The 15,933-nt window shown below is 45.2% G+C and overlaps 1 protein-coding gene across 1 annotated transcript; it reads left to right on the forward strand.

The window, feature by feature from the left end:
* The first annotated feature begins 2,461 nt into the window (after positions 1 to 2,461).
* Positions 2,462 to 15,350, forward strand: dcun1d4 (DCN1, defective in cullin neddylation 1, domain containing 4 (S. cerevisiae)). The gene is made up of 11 exons (XM_036521938.1): positions 2,462 to 2,537; positions 5,390 to 5,460; positions 10,209 to 10,251; positions 10,545 to 10,638; positions 11,363 to 11,451; positions 11,752 to 11,822; positions 12,373 to 12,464; positions 12,868 to 12,976; positions 13,288 to 13,392; positions 13,902 to 14,004; positions 14,234 to 15,350. Exons 1-11 carry the CDS (start codon positions 2,519 to 2,521, stop codon positions 14,293 to 14,295), a joined length of 858 nt encoding a protein of 285 aa, XP_036377831.1. The 5' UTR covers positions 2,462 to 2,518; the 3' UTR covers positions 14,296 to 15,350.
* The last annotated feature ends 583 nt before the right edge of the window (positions 15,351 to 15,933 follow it).

Consider the following 15,933-nt stretch of genomic DNA (forward strand, 5'->3'; position numbering starts at 1 on the left):
TACTCCACAGTAACCCACAGCCCCAGCGCTCTAACCACTACTCCTCAGTAACCCACAGCCCAGCACTCTATTCCACACTAACCCACAATCCAGCACTCTAACCACTACTCCACAGTAACCCACAGCCCCGGCGCTCTAACCACTACTCCACACTAAACCACAGCCCTGACCACTACTCCACACTAACCCACAACCCAGCATTCTAACCACTACTCCACAGTAACCCACAGCCCAGCATTCTAACCACTACTCCTCAGTAACCCACAGCCCAGCACTCTAACCACTGCTCCTCAGTAACCCACAGCCCTGACCACTACTCCACACTAACCCACAACCCAGCATTCTAACCACTACTCCACACTAACCCACAACCCAGCATTCTAACCACTACTCCACACTAACCCACAGCCCAGCACTCTATTCCACACTTCTGCAGAAGTGCATCTGTCCTGGACTCCCTGGCATGGCTTCCTTCTTGTGGGCCACTGGGTTGGGTTACGTTATTGGTTAGATCGCTGATTCTCAATCCTGCTCCTGGGGGCCCACTGCTCTGCAAGTTTTCCATCTTTCCCTGCTCTACCTACCTGACTGAACTCATCATTGGCACTTTTGATTAGCTGAGCACACCTGATTTGATCACGAGCATGTTAATCACAGTAATCAGGTGTATTTGGAGCAAGGATAGATAGAAGCATGCAGGACAATGGGCCTCCAGGAGTAGGATTGAGAAACACTGGGTTAGATCAGTGTTTCTCAGACCTCTCCTTGCAGACCCCTTGTCCTGCATGTTTTAGATCTCTCCCTGCTCCAACACAGCTGATTCAAATCATCAACTCCTTATGCACTCCTGAAGCTGCTTAATAACAAACTGATCATTTGAATCAGCTGTGTTGGAGCAGCAAAAGATCTAAAACATGTAGGACAAGTGGTCTTCCAGGAGAGGTTTGGGAAACGCTGGGAGAGATCATGTGACCTGGCTGGCACAGCATGTCTCTATTTGCTACTCTGTGTTTTCTTGGGCCATTCCAGTCCTGATGTCAGCTTGTTTTGTTGTTGTTTCGTTTATTGTACATTATGAGTCGCACGAGGGCGGCAGTGCGGTGGCGGATGAAGAATCGCCAGTATTGCGCAACATTAAATTTTGCGTTTCACTTGGATGTTAAAACCCGTACGCACTGTCAATCTCGGCGCTGTGTTTGGCACTGTTTAAATATGCCTCGTTGTGTCCTTGTTTTGTACAACATTTAGTGCTGTTTTATTAAATGCACTTTGAGCTAGCTCTTCAGAAGTCGCTCTGGATAAGAGTATCTGCAAAATGACAACATGTAAATGTAAAAAAGCGAAAGGCTGCAGGTTCCGTGCCCAGGTGGCTAAAGTACCTCACGTGAACGGTTTCGGTAAAGACGCAGGTGCATAGACTGCACAACAGTGACTGCTGAGTAAATTAATTGCATAACTGAATAATGATATACGTTTTTTGGTGCTCTAGAAAGAGGCTCCCATGTGCAAAACAAAAAAAAACAAAAGCTTAACACACATTCCACATCTCCAGAGTCTGTTGTGTAGTGGCGTGCATCGTACACTAAAGTGTTCTCTCTGCTTTCAGCAGTACATAGATCCGGGCTGGACACTGAGCACAGCCCAGTCTTCCCCCATCCCCCACTATCACGAAAACAAGCCAAGGCCCCGTGCATTTTAATGAAAACTGCGTTTCACGCAGTCTGACCGTGGGGGTGCATTCACGTGCGCTGGGAGGAAATGGAACGCCGTGACTGCGCAAAGCACTGTATGAACTTAAACACCAGAACAACATACACGTTTTATTATTATTATTATTCAGCGACGAGCGTTGGTAATGAATGCAGCAAACACTGCTCCAGCTACACTAAACAAAGATAAGCAACGACATGTGCATTGCTTTAAAATATTACCACTTTAAAGAGAATTATTCTACAAAGGCGTTTGGGACTGGTGATTATCAGTACATTGTAGAAACTGCTGACGGCCGAAAGCTTAACTCTGGACAAAAAAATAACTGATTCTGTTAGCGGCGAGATCACGCCCTACTGTAAACTGGCAAACGCAGCCAATCGCATTCCACAATCCTCGGAATATGTGACGGAAAGGCCTCTTTACCGTTGAAAAAATGTTAGAGGTGGGGCCAGAGTCGTTTGCAGCCCAATCAAATTCCGTCGTGGGCTGGGTTTTCATTTTGCACGAGGAATCTCTCATAAGTGATATATGTGGTAAGTTCAGTAACCAATGAAGCGCGCCGAGGGGCGGGCCCCTGCCCAAACTTTGACCTGTCACGTTCGGCGGAGGGAGGGCCTAATTTCTTTGTCTTCGGCGTGACTGAGTGACACCCATTCTGACCTATCGCCGACATGCAGAGGCGTAGCTATGATGCTATTGTCCACCTAAATCATTTGTGGGCGTGTGTTATGGTGCCATGACCCGCCCACTGGCCGGTCTGCAGATTTGCGGAGAAGCGATTCAGTGTTAGTGCTCCTGGTAAAAAATGCACTCTGATGCGGCAAGTAAGTGATTGTCTCTTTGGATGTGATTTTACCAGTAATGCTGACGACCTCTCTTGATTGTAAACTTGCAAAGGGGCGACATTTTATCATGCATATTGTGTCAGAAAGATTTCTAATTTTTGATTCGTGCAGTATTCTGGGTCTAACTAGCTAGCCTGCTCCATACAAATCTGAAAATCTGTTTGGTCGCTGCTACCTTTGTAGTAGCTAGTCAATGTGTTGTCATTTTGCGATATAACAACGAGGAGAGAGCGGATGAATAAAGCGGTAGACTTGCACTTTTGTTCGTCTTGGAAAGGATGCCACAGTGAAGCGAACAGTAACATTATGTAAGATCGTGTTAAAATGTAGAGGATAGCTTTCTTGTTGGATGCATATTTTCACCAAACGAAAACAACCGTTTTTGTAGCGAAGACGTTTGAGAAGAATGCATACACAAAAGAGGTTATACACTGTCAACGTTGTAGCTGTTTCATAACGTAAATAGGTCAGTTTTCGATGAAACTGCGGAAAATTACACTGGATGAAAATTGTGACGCAGTTTTATAAAATATAATTTTTCATCTCTGCAGATGTAGTACGTGGCCGAACGTGTCGCCTGCGTTGAAAAGAGAAACAATGTCCGTAATATATTGCAGGTTTTTAATTTTACGTTGCAACATTTCTGCAACAATCTAAATTGCATTCGTCAGTTGGGGCGAGTATCAGGAGAGGGGGTGCTGAGTGTTTGTGTTGGTGTTTTAATTATGGGAAATGTAGTTCGTTCTGTTAACCCATAATTGTGAGAAAAGGCAGGAGTCGCTATATGGACTACAACCCCCAGATCCCTTCCCACTCTCTTGATACTTTGTAAACTCGGTGCAAGTTATCCGTGTGTACTGTTACAGCTGTGTAGCTGGTTAGCATAGTCGCGATTGGCCCGACAGGAGAACATACCACATATGTCCCTTTACACTGCGCTAACACGCGGTTTCTTCTCAGAGGTTTAAGTGCGTAATCGCCGAGTGCCAGTTTTTTTTCTTGACGTGAAATATCAGCTGTTAGTATTCTGAAAAAAGTCCTTCATTTAATACTCTAAACAAAATACTCGCAGCTATTCAGCAATTTATCATAGTTACAGTAAATGCAGTCTCTCGGTGTAATTATCATTATTTGATTTTCAAATAATGTGTTTCTTAAAAACCTAACATTAAGTAGGCAGCTTGAGACGTCGCAGTGATCCATCTCCCAGAGCGCATAAGCGGGTGTGATTTGGGTGGGGGGGGTATGGGTAGCCCCGTTCGCAGCCCACAGAGCAGGGGGGAGGGGATGCACCGGGTGAGCCGCTGAAGGCAGCACGATCGCATAGCTGGCCTACATACGTCTGCGCACGGTCACGGCTGGCGAGGAAAACACTAATGTTAAAATCCGTTGAAGCCCGATTTCGGCGGGGTGCAATATCTATGTTACAGTATTGTCGACTCGACTGACAGCCAGAGTTTGACATTTGCGCTGGGGTAGGGGCAAACATTTTTTAACTGACGTCAGTACACAGTCCAACTATTGCGTGGCGACAATAGTGCCAAGCTTGCCATAAAGCCAAACAACACAGCGCATCAGATCAGTTTCTGACCACTTTGTACTGTGTCACACATAGGCTTACGTAGGGTATCTGTCTTTCACACATGAGCGTACACAACTGAAGCACACTAACCATAAAGTTAAAGTCTGTTTAAAGTGAAATATCAATTTGTTTATATTATACTGTCAGGCTTTCATTTTCCATGTACCCTTTTAAAACATTTAGTGTACACATGAACTAATTTCATGTTAAATTGAAAACTATGAAATATGCATTCTCACTCATATCCAACTTTTAGCGCGCACACAATTAGAAAATGCTCAACAACAGTGTCGCCTGTTAATAACTGAATGTCCATAATTGCTCATTGTATAACAGAAAGATAGCTAGCTGAATCACTGAATGCACAAGAGAGGGAAGTCGCATCTAGCATCGCACGCCACAACGTGCCATGTCATATGACATGAGTGCTCAAAAATGAATTTATTACAAAACCAAACGTAATAGAATTCACATTTATTTCTTGCAATCATTTAATTTTATTGCATTACTTAAAATATTTGTGTATATATATATATATAATATATATACACACACACACACACACACACACTCGCACACAAGAAATATTTTATTGGACCTATTTTGGACTCAATGTAGTGACATATTTCAGCCCCCCCGCCTCCACACAAACTTTGCGTATGTGGGGCAGATGTGAAGGTTCGTCCTCAACATATACCCATTGACCACTTACACTACAGCTACACTTTTCTTACAATAGTGGGACACATGACCCACCCCAATGTTTAAGTATTTTGTGTCGTAAATGGGCTATGTTTAATAGTGAGTTCATTGAAATATTGCTTTTTTCATTTTGTGGTTTAGGAGAGGGATCTAATTGAATTCCTTGAGTATCATAACTTCCAGATCTTTGCGCAGTAATTGACAGGATGGTGTTTTGTGGTGTGGTGAAGAGAGCGCTCATCCCATTTTCCTGGGTGACCAATAACTCGTTTTCGCTTGAACCTCAGTGTGGCCCCAGATCTGGACCTTAAATGCCTAAAACGAGACAGGATCGTATGGGTCTGTGAGCTGCTATGGCCAGGGGAATAGCCATGGAGTTTAGATTTTTGTATGGAGTCAATATCTTTCTTTGAAGGAAATAATGACATCATCCAAAAAATCGGGCAGAATTGATGGCCTGAATTAAGGCGACAATGATGTGTGTCATATGTGTGCAAACAGAGAGAGCAGAAACTAGAATGTTTTTTTGTCTTTTCTCCTCATTTAGATTTTCAACTGAACTCCCACCTGTCTACATTGGCCAGCATCCACAAGATCTACCACACACTCAACAGGCTGGTAATAACCTGGGCTGGAGTGGGTTAACCTGGGCCAGCGTGGATTAACCCGGGCCAGCGCACGCTAATGTGTGCTATTGCAGGCTAATCTGGGGCCACGGTGGGCTAACCTGGGCCAGTGTGGGTTAACATGTGCTTTTGCAGGTTAACCTGGGCTGGCGCAGGTTAACCTGGGCCAGGTTGGGCTAACCTCGGTCGGCATAGGCTAAACTGGCGGGCCAGTGTGGGCTAACGTGTGCTATTGCAGGTTAACCTAGGCCATAGTGTGCTGATGGGTTAGTTTAGTCAGTTGTCTCAGAGGCAGGAAAGGGTCTCGGGGGTGTGTGACTGGAATTTTCCCCTGGCTCTTTTTCTGAGTCAACACCATGTTAACCGGGCTGGTCTGGTCAGAAAACCTGTACTAAAATAGGAAAGTCAAGTGGAGAATGTGAACCAAACTCCCCCAGTAGAGGAAGGGTGTTTGTTTCCTTTGCTGTCACATTTCCACATGATCTGGATATCATGCTTATCTGTCTCTCCGACATCAAAATTCTGGATTTTGGGTCATAAAATAATTAATGGCATCTTTATAAACGTGTTAAATGTGGATTACCAGACAGTAAATGGTTGTAGATGGGGAATGCCAGTTCCCTCTTGTGGAACATACTCTTATAGTCCAGAGTTTAAGGCAGGCTCCAGTACAGTACAATGGGAACATCAGACCCTTAGTTCTGTTGGAGGCAGGTTTTCAGATGAGCTGAGCATAAGGCTAACACATCACAAGAGCATTCATCATTCACAGCCAAGGGGCCATTTTCCAGCTCAGACGTCCATCACTCAGTCCCTGATTGCCTTTTACTCATCATCTCAGTTCGGCTCCACTGATGCTCAGAAGTTCACTTAGAGGTAGGATTTTTGTTCTCGCACCAAATTTTGGCATTTGCCATCGTTTTATGAATAAGCCCCTAATTTTTAACTGTTTTCAGGTGGGTGGCAAACATTCTAATCCATTCCACTCCAGTCTGTTCTGGTCTAACCCAGTCCATTGTGATCCAGTCCATTCTGATCCCCTCATTCCTGGCAGACCCGTTGACCTCTTCAGCCTGGTCCATATGGTGTTGCTAGGGTGTTCTGCGCCCTGACATGGTCAGAGAGGAGTGTTTTGGGTAGGTGTTCTGACCCACCTCCAGCCAGTACTGTAAATGACAAGCAAACCTGTGCTTGTTTGATTCCCCTGAAGTGTATTGATACCTGTCAATGGGTTGAGGCCCTGATCATTACAGTCCTGGGCTGTGATCCAAACCACTGACTGACCCCTTACTTCTCCCCTTATGTAATGAGTCGGCATGATGTCACAACGACAGAGGGGTGGGGGGAGAGAGAGACAGAGAGAGCGAGAGGAGCAGGGAAAGGGAGGGAGGGAGAGAGCTGAGCAGTGAGAGGAGGGGAGGGAGCAAGAGAGAGAGGGGGAAGAGATGGATGGGCCAGCAAAGCCTTGTTCCAGAGCACACCTCACATTTATCAGAGAAAGGCAGTCATTCTGCTGTTCAGACGGCAGGAGAGTGTGAGGCTCCCTGTAAAGACTGAGCACTGGGAGGTATTGTTTATGTGAAGCATTCAGACAAGTGAAGTGTGAGGGCCATGGATGTAAGTGTTGTGCTGTGACCGTGGCTCTGACCTGCCGACCTGGTGTGTGAGCACCGCACCCCTCATTGGCCCGAGAGGCGTGTGAGCACTCAGGTGTTTAACCTGTTGAATGTCAGGGCAGGTGATCATGAGGAAGGAGAAGCACAGAGAGGTAAGACATGCTCCACTCCTTCCTGCTCACCTTCCTGCCCTCTGTAGAGGTCAGTGTGCTGTAGCCAAGATTGAGCCAAGATTCAGATGTCACCATCGTCACCACCACCATCAGGCTGTGTCTTGGTGATTGTTCTCACATGGCCAGATCCTCTGCTTGCCTGGAGGGGTGGCATCCTCCAGACTGTCCAGCAGAGGGCAGTGTGGAACGCCATTCCTGGAAACCCAGTGGGATACTGCCTGTTGGTGTGGAAGGCGTGAAGGATTTCTGAAACTCACAAGAACTTTGGGTACTGCAAACAAGAGCTAGAGTTGGCCAGTTAATGGCACTTTTAAAGTACGACCCCTGGAGTCACCACACTTAGAAGATGTTCACCCAGCTTTTTTACTTCGTAGCAAATAAACAAATCACAGATATGACACGAAACAATTTGTTGAATAGCTGAACATTCTGGCTTTGTGAAACATACCTCAAACAAATTAAATTAAATTATTTTAATTAATATACATTTTTCCGAATCAAGAGGAAAAAAATATGGAATCACTCAATGTTGAGGAAAAAATTACGGAATCATCAACAAAAAAATCACAATTAGTGCTTTGTTGCTCCTCCTTGGGCTTTTATGATGGCCTGAATTCTTTGTGGCATGGACTTCACTAATGAAAAACAATATTCTCCATGAAGCTGGTTCCAACTTTTTCAAATAGCGGCTGACAGATCGGCTTTGCGGAATGGAGCCATGTGATGGACCATTTTTTAAAATTTCCACCATAAATTTTCAATCAGATTGAGATCTGGACTGTTTGCTGGCCATGTCATTGAGTTGATATGCCTTTCCTGAAGAAAAGCTTTAACACTCTTTCCTCTGTGGCAAGATGCATTATCATCCTGAAAATTGACTTCATCATCACCAAACCTATTTTCTATCGATAGAATGAGAAAAGTGTCCAAAATTTCAATGTACACCTGTGCATTGACTGTTGAGGTAATGATTGCCATCTCCTCTGGTTCTTTACCTGACATGCAACCCCATATCATAAATGAGGGGGTTTGATTGTTTTCATCAGGCAGTCATCTTTATATATTTCATTAGGACAGCCCCAGACAAAAGTTCCAGCGTCATCTCCTTGGCCAATGCAGATTTGTGATTCATCACTGAATATTACTTTCATCCAATCATCCACACTCCATGATTGCTTGTCTTTAGCCCACTGTAACCTTGCTTTCTTCTGTTTAGGTGTTAGTGCTGGTTTTCGTTTGGATTTTCTGTGTGTAAATCTCATTTCATTCAGTCGATTTCTTACAGTTCTGTCACAAACATTCACTCCTGTTTCCACCCATTTGTTTCTCATTTGTTTTGTTGTGCATTTTCTATTTTCAAGGCATATTGCTTTGAGTTTTCTATCCTGACACTTTGACGTTTTCCGTGGTCTACCCGTATGTTTTGCCTTTATAATCTTCCCATTTTGTTTATACTTGCACTAAATTTTAGACACAGCTGACTGGGAGCAACCAACATCTTTTGCCACACTCCGTGTTGGATTTCCTTCTTGAAGGAGTTTTATAATACTTTCCATGGTTTCAATTGACAACTCTCTTGTTGGGGCCATGTTTCCTTTCAATTAGCCAAGTTCAACAGCTCGTTAAGGTTTTCAGGCACTCTCTTGTAACTGCAGACTAATTTACATTTTTTTTTTTTTTTTCGGAGATTCTCATTTTATTTTTTTTTTTTATTTTTTATATATTTTTTTTTTTCTTTAGACCCACCACCACCCCCCCTCTTCGGAGGACAACTTTATTTTTAAATAAAGGCAATACATTCGTAATAATATGGATAATAATATGGATATCCATAAAAAGGGGGGGATTGTGTATAGCATACAGAATGTGAAATAAAGAAAACGCAAGAAAAAAACAAAGTGGCGAGGGACACTAGCAAAGGACTGGGAAGACAGGACTAGACAAGACAGTTGACGAACATGAAGAGGCAAGTTATTAAAGATTGAATAAAGTACGCTATGATTTACATTGAGTGGTCACGGTTTAGGGATGCTGAAGGAGGTTGTCAGATATATTCTGCAAGAGTGTAAGAGACATGTGTCTATGTGTATGTGTAATTGTGGTAACTAATAGGCAAAATAAGTAAATAACTTAAAGAAAGAAAAAAAAAGGGGGGGGGGGGTGAACCGAGAGTAGGAATGTTAGGGGTCAATGTAAAAATTTACATTTTTATACTTGTGCCGGTATTTGTTTTTGAAATGCAAATTACAAGGTGATTCCATATGTTTTTCCTCAACATTGAGTGATTCCATATTTTTTTCTCTACTTGTTTTGGAGAAATGTATGCCATTAATTAAAATAATTTAATTTAATTTGTTTGAGGTATGTTTCACTAAGCCAGAATGTTCAACTATTCAACAAAAATTGTTTTGTGTCATATCTGTGATTTGTAAAAAAAGCTGGGTGAACATCTTCTAAGTGTGGTGATTCCATAATTTTTTGCCAGGGGTTGTATGTCCCAGAAGGCTTGTTCTGTGTCTCCCTTTTCCCCTTGTTCCCTTGTGTCCTTGATTGATTCCTTATGATTTCATGATAACTCAGAAGTGACAGCTGTAACTGAGAACTTTAGGGTGTAACTTTGGAATTGAGCCCTCATGGTATGTACTGGTGGGTAACGTCATGCATTTTGTGGTCAGTAGTTAAAGCACAGTGCCTTGTGGGTAGGTGGAGAAAGCACAGTGCATTTTGGGTAGGAGGGTACCTTCTAGTGCATTGTTTGGGGGTTCAGGGTTGGTTGTTGTCAGAATTCACACATTAAAAGCCCAGCACCCAGGAGACAGTGTTTCACTGAAATGGTATCTCTGAAAAGTCTCTGAAATGGTATCTCTGAAGCATCCAGGCCTCAGGGAGCTACCGAGGCAGGCTGTCCTCCGCAATAGAGTGCAAACGCATAACTGCTCCTCTCTCCACAGAACCTGACCGAAGACGCAAGCCAGGACACTTCCCATTCCACAGGTAGGATGTCCTACTCGAGGTGTGTGTGTGTTTATGTGTTTTTGTGTTTTTGTATGTGGGTGTTTTTGTATGTGGGTGTGAGTGTGTGTGTTTTTGTATGTAGGTGTGTGCACATTTGTATCGGTGTGTGTATGTGTGTGAGAGAGAGAGTGTGTGTGTGTGAATGTGTACACATTTGTATCTGTGTGTGTGTGTACATGAGAGTGTGTGTGAGCATGTGTGAATGTATGAGCGCGTGTGTGCGTGTGTATGTGTGTATGTGTGTGTGATTTCTAAGTCTCTCCTTGCTGCAGAGTCTCTGCGCTCCTGCTGCTCCATGCCCCCCAGGAAAAAAAGGAGGCCCGCTGCTGGGGATTACATGTCCGCCAAGAAAAGCCGCCCCGACAGGTACTGTACGCTAATGCTAATGCACACACTTACAGAGCGCAGATCATATAATTGACTGTCGTCACTGCTCTGAGAGAAGCGTTATACCCTCCACATCCACTAGGGGGCTGTGTGGACCAGCTGGGAGAAGTACTGTCTGCTTAGCTAGCTTCCTAACTTGCTAGACAAGCAACAATGTGGTAAGGTAATTTAGTATTGAGTTTTTTGATAATCTAGCTGCTTGGCTAGCTAGTTGCCTGTATGTAAATTTTTGGTAGTATAACTTCACTTTGGTTTGTGTTTGCCAATCTAGTGAGATAGCTGGCTAGCTTGCTTGTGACTAAGCTTTCTAGCTAGGTACTTACATACTAACTAGATTAATTCTAAGATAGCAACCAGCTATCCAATTACTTAGCTAGCTAGCAACTGCTGTGCTTTGGGTAGCTTGTTGGCTGCATGTTGTGTGGAAAAACTTTCTCCTCTCTTCTTTACTGGTGGAAAGGGGTGGAAATTTTTATCTCTCAAGGTGGCCACCTTCACAGCACGTCAGGAACTGTGTGTCGTTTCAAAGTCCAGCACATGTTTATGTTGATCAGGTAACAGAGTTAATGGAGTGTAGGGTCTGACGGAGAGGGAGTCCTGTCGTTTCACACTCCAGCTGAGGGAGTGTGTGCGGAGATAAAGACCGAAATGTGACGTACAGAGCGGAGAGGGTGTGCTCAGATCACCTCTGCTCTCCTTACAGCGTGTACAGAAAGCACGAAGCCTCCAGGATCAAGAGCGAAGATGTCTTCTCAAGTAAAAGATGTCTGGAATGGTTTTACGAATACGCAGGTGAGATTATGGGAGGAGTGGCTCTATGAATACACAGGTCAGACTGAGATTCAGTCCACACCAGGGTAATGGATAGACAGCTGTCAGTGCAGTTTGTGGTGCAGATTATCTCGGACACAGGTCATCTACAAAACGTAATTTTAATAGTTTAACTTTAAATTTACAAATATTTATCTCTCCAAACATGGATCAATAGTTGGCAGAGGGTGTATGGTTTTGGGCAGTGGGCAGGTGGGGTTTGGGTGGGGGGAGTGGTGTCCTGTTTCTGGCACAATGTGACACGCCATGTCTCCCTGCCAGGCTGTGACGATGTTGTCGGACCGGAAGGGATGGAGAAGTTCTGTGAAGATATTGGAGTGGAGCCTGAGAACGTGAGTAGCCATTTTACTAACAGATCTGTACTAACAACACACTGAACAACATAGTAACCCACAACCCAGCACTCTAACCACTACTCCACACTCACCCACAGCCCTGACCACTACTCCACACTAACCCACAGCCCTGACCACTACTCCACACTAACCCACAACCCAGCACTCTAACCACTACTCCACACTCACCCACAGCCCTGACCACTAATCCACACTAACCCACAGCCCAGCACTCTAACCACTACTCCACACTCACCCACAGCCCTGACCACTAATCCACACAAACCCACAGCCCAGCACTCTAACCACTACTCCACACTCACCCACAGCCCTGACCACTACTCCACACTAACCCACAGCCAAACACTCTAACCAGTACTCCACACTAACCCACAGCCCAGCACTCTAACCAGTACTCCACACTAACCCACAGCCCAGCACTCTAACCACTACTCCACACTAACCCACAGCCCAGGTGATATTGTTGTCACTGACAAGTAAATTGGTTCTCTGGTGTGATTGACAGCTGTGTGCTCTGCCCATGCAGGTGGTGATGTTGGTCCTGGCCTGGAAGCTGGAGGCTCAGAGCATGGGCTACTTCACCTTGCAGGAGTGGCTAAAAGGCATGGGGTCCCTGCAGTGAGTCTCCGCCTCCTGCTGTTCCCATAGCACCGGTTTCCATGGAACCCAGCGAAGCCTACATTTCCATTCCTGTATCCCACACCCCTCCTGAATGGACCTCCAGGCCTTTAGAGAAGGAACATGTTATGATTTAATATTTTGTATTAAGTTATGCGTGTGTTGGTTTCTGCCATAAGGATTTGCCATAATCATCACTGATAACAGAATTTCCTGTCTGTAAAGAGGTATGTGTGTGTGTGTGTGTGTGTGTGTGTGTGTGTGTGTGTGAGAGAGAGTGTGTGTGTCCATCTTACACAGGAAGTTCAGTGTTTGTTTTTGGGTTTGGGCTCCAGATTGTGACAGACTTTAGTGCCCTCTGGTGTTCACCTCTAGACTGACAGGGCTCCTTCTGTTTCTGCAGGTGTGACTCTACGGAAAAGCTGAGGAACTCTCTAGATTACTTGAGGTCCGTGCTAAACGAGTCAACAAATTTCAAACTAATCTACAGATACGCATTTGACTTTGCACGGGTAAGTTCCTGCATATCTATGGCAGCATCTGTGCTGTTTGAAGCTGGAACTCATCTGCAGCTGCTCCTGCTGTCTGAGCAATATGCACATGGGTCCGTCTGACCCCTGGTTAAAATAAATTTCTGTGAATATTACTCCATTTCAGTCCTGCTTTTGCATGTCATTATTTCTATTCACTCCACACTGCCCCCTGCAGGACACTGCTCCACACTGCCCCCTGCCGGACACTGCTGCACACTGCTGCTCTGACCACTGTGTTTAAGGATCCCTGGGGGTCCTGACATCTGACCCTCATCTTGTGCTCTCTGCAGGAGAAGGACCAAAGGAGCTTAGACCTAAACACTGCCAAGTGCATGCTGGGATTGCTGCTCGGCAAGACATGGCCGCTGTTTCCCGTATTCAACCAGTTCCTAGAGGTACGACTCCCCCCCAAATACACACACGCACGCACGCATGCACACACATACACATACACACACAAAAGGCAGGTGTACCTGATAAACTGAACCAGGCAAACCGCAGATGTGACAGTAGGGGGCAGTATTACACATGCAAATGTACTGCTGTGAGGAGTGCTATGTCAGTGCTCAGTCCCGGCTGTGACAGGGTCAGCATCTCTCACGCACCAAGAGTAATAGCACACGTCTGCCCAAAGACGGGGCATTTATTTAGTGACAGACACAGCTTTCAGGACACTCTGGGGTCAGCTGCCCTGGAGCAGATTATGAGACTCCCATCAGTGGAAAGAGATTTTCATATATCGTATCCATCATATATCCTTCATATTTGTCATATTGGAGTGCTGTGCACAGCTGTGATGGGTTACCAGCAGAGACTCGGACACTGACAGCCAGGCGGCCAATGACTGTTTGAAATGCATTTATGAAAATGGTGCCATAATGCTTTTAATGCTTTTGTTTCGCAGCAGTCGAAATATAAAGTCATAAACAAAGATCAGTGGTGTAACGTTCTGGAGTTCAGCAGAACCATTAACCTGGATCTGAGCAACTACGATGAGGACGGAGCCTGTGAGTATATATACACATACATAAACTCACACACACACACACACACACACACATATATATATATATATATATATATATATATATATATATATATATATATATATATATATATATGTATATATATATATATATACATATACACATACATACATATATATATATATATATATATATATATACGCACGCACACAGGAGGAGTGTAATCTTTGGGCTCCTTGTGTCTTCGCAGGGCCAGTTCTGTTGGATGAGTTTGTGGAGTGGTACAAAGACAGGCAGATCTCCCAGCACTGATGACCAGCAGCGCAGCACCGAGCAAGGGAGAAGGAAAGCATGAATGACCAAACTGAACCAGGGCCCAGCGCCTCTGACTGTCTTTCCCAGAATGCATGCTGTCTCACCGACCGGCCAGTGTCCGGGCTCTGGAGCAGGGGGTGGGGGCGCGGCAGCGGTTGCTGTGACCCCCCCTTCCCGCACTGATCTCTCAATCAGCTGATGCACAGATGAATACTCCCACTCCCCTCCACCTCCCCACCCCAACTAAAGCAGTCACTCTCCTGTGGTGCATTGTGGGTATAGCTCACCGCTAGTCCCTTGCCACGCCCCCCCCCCCCCCACGCCCACACTGTGACGTGTTTCTGAGCGCATGTGGACCTGTCACATGCTTGTCTGTCTTCATCCCACCCTGAAGAGGAAGAGGAGGGGGAGGAGCCTGGAGTGGGGGTTATCGCAACGCAGCCAACCAGATGTCATCTTTGTGTTTTGAACTGTTTCAAGTGTTTTAAAGTTTATATATTATGTTTATATATAGTATGTTTTTGTCCCAAATCCTTTCTCTTAGGATATAATACTAATACATCTGACATTTTCTTCAGTGGTGTTTATTTTCTAAAGGTGTTACCTGATTGAAAATATGGTTATGAAGAAACCCCTACACTTCTGGTTTATTAAGTAAAGGTAAACATCCTCTCACACTGCCCCACTCTGTTTGCAGATCCTGCACTGTACCACTGCTGTCAGGGTCACCTTGTCAGTCCCTCACCAAACCATCAGCAAACTCACCAGAGCACTTAACCACGAGGGCTGAATTTGTGTTTGCGTGGGTCATGTGACAGACCCCCTGGTGGCAGTAGCTGCTGCTGCAGATCTGAAACACAGATTAACTCAGTTGTGATGTGGTTGGGTTTCCCCGACAAACACGCATACACACACATGCTCGTAGAAGTCTCTGCACTGTTATTAACATGTCGAATCACAAATAGGAAGTTTTTCAACAGGTTTATTTTCTCAAACATAATTTTTTGGAACAGTTTTGTGAGTGCTGTGTTTGACCTACGCTGCAGGAGCAGTGTGTGCAGCCCCAGTGCAGGGGGGTGGAACCTGCATCCCCAGGTCCCAGGCCCCGGGCCCTAGGCTGGGGCTCACACTCTCACACTCAAAGCTCAGAACCGCTGTCTCTCTGGAGAAGTGGCATTGTTTGGGCCCGGACCACATGGTGGGGTGCATTTTGGGGTTTAGGGAGAAAAGTGGGGTTGAGTCTCGGGAGGGAGGAGTAGTCCTGTGGAGGGTCAGTTTGGTTCCCCTGAGAGTGTCCCGTCGACTGCTGGAGAGGCATCTCTCAGCTGCTTTCTGTCGGGGTGAAAATGGCCTCCCTGCTTAGGAACCAGCTGCTGGGGGAAGGCCCCAGCACACTCTGCATGTCCCCTACATACAAGCACAATCCCGTGGTGTGTTGGCACAGTTACACCCTGTTCAGTATCAGAAAGGATGGGTTTTAGTAGTCTGCACGTAGGTGATTGCACTGCAGGGAGCTATTCCTGTAAATATACATTAGTAGTTAAACGTGTTACACTGTAAGACTGTGTACAGGCACCTGTGGTCAGAGTAACTGATTCAATCACTTCTGCGTGTTAACCCACCAAGTGCCATCTG

The sequence above is a fragment of the Megalops cyprinoides genome, chromosome 2 (assembly GCF_013368585.1).
Source record: "Megalops cyprinoides isolate fMegCyp1 chromosome 2, fMegCyp1.pri, whole genome shotgun sequence".
Taxonomy (NCBI): domain Eukaryota; kingdom Metazoa; phylum Chordata; class Actinopteri; order Elopiformes; family Megalopidae; genus Megalops; species Megalops cyprinoides.

Excerpts from the sequence above, each read along its gene's own strand:
- dcun1d4 (XM_036521938.1), top strand. Across the intron at positions 10,252-10,544 it reads GGACACTTCCCATTCCACAG|AGTCTCTGCGCTCCTGCTGC; the intron begins GTAGGATGTCCT and ends TCCTTGCTGCAG. Across the intron at positions 12,465-12,867 it reads AAAGGCATGGGGTCCCTGCA|GTGTGACTCTACGGAAAAGC; the intron begins GTGAGTCTCCGC and ends CTGTTTCTGCAG.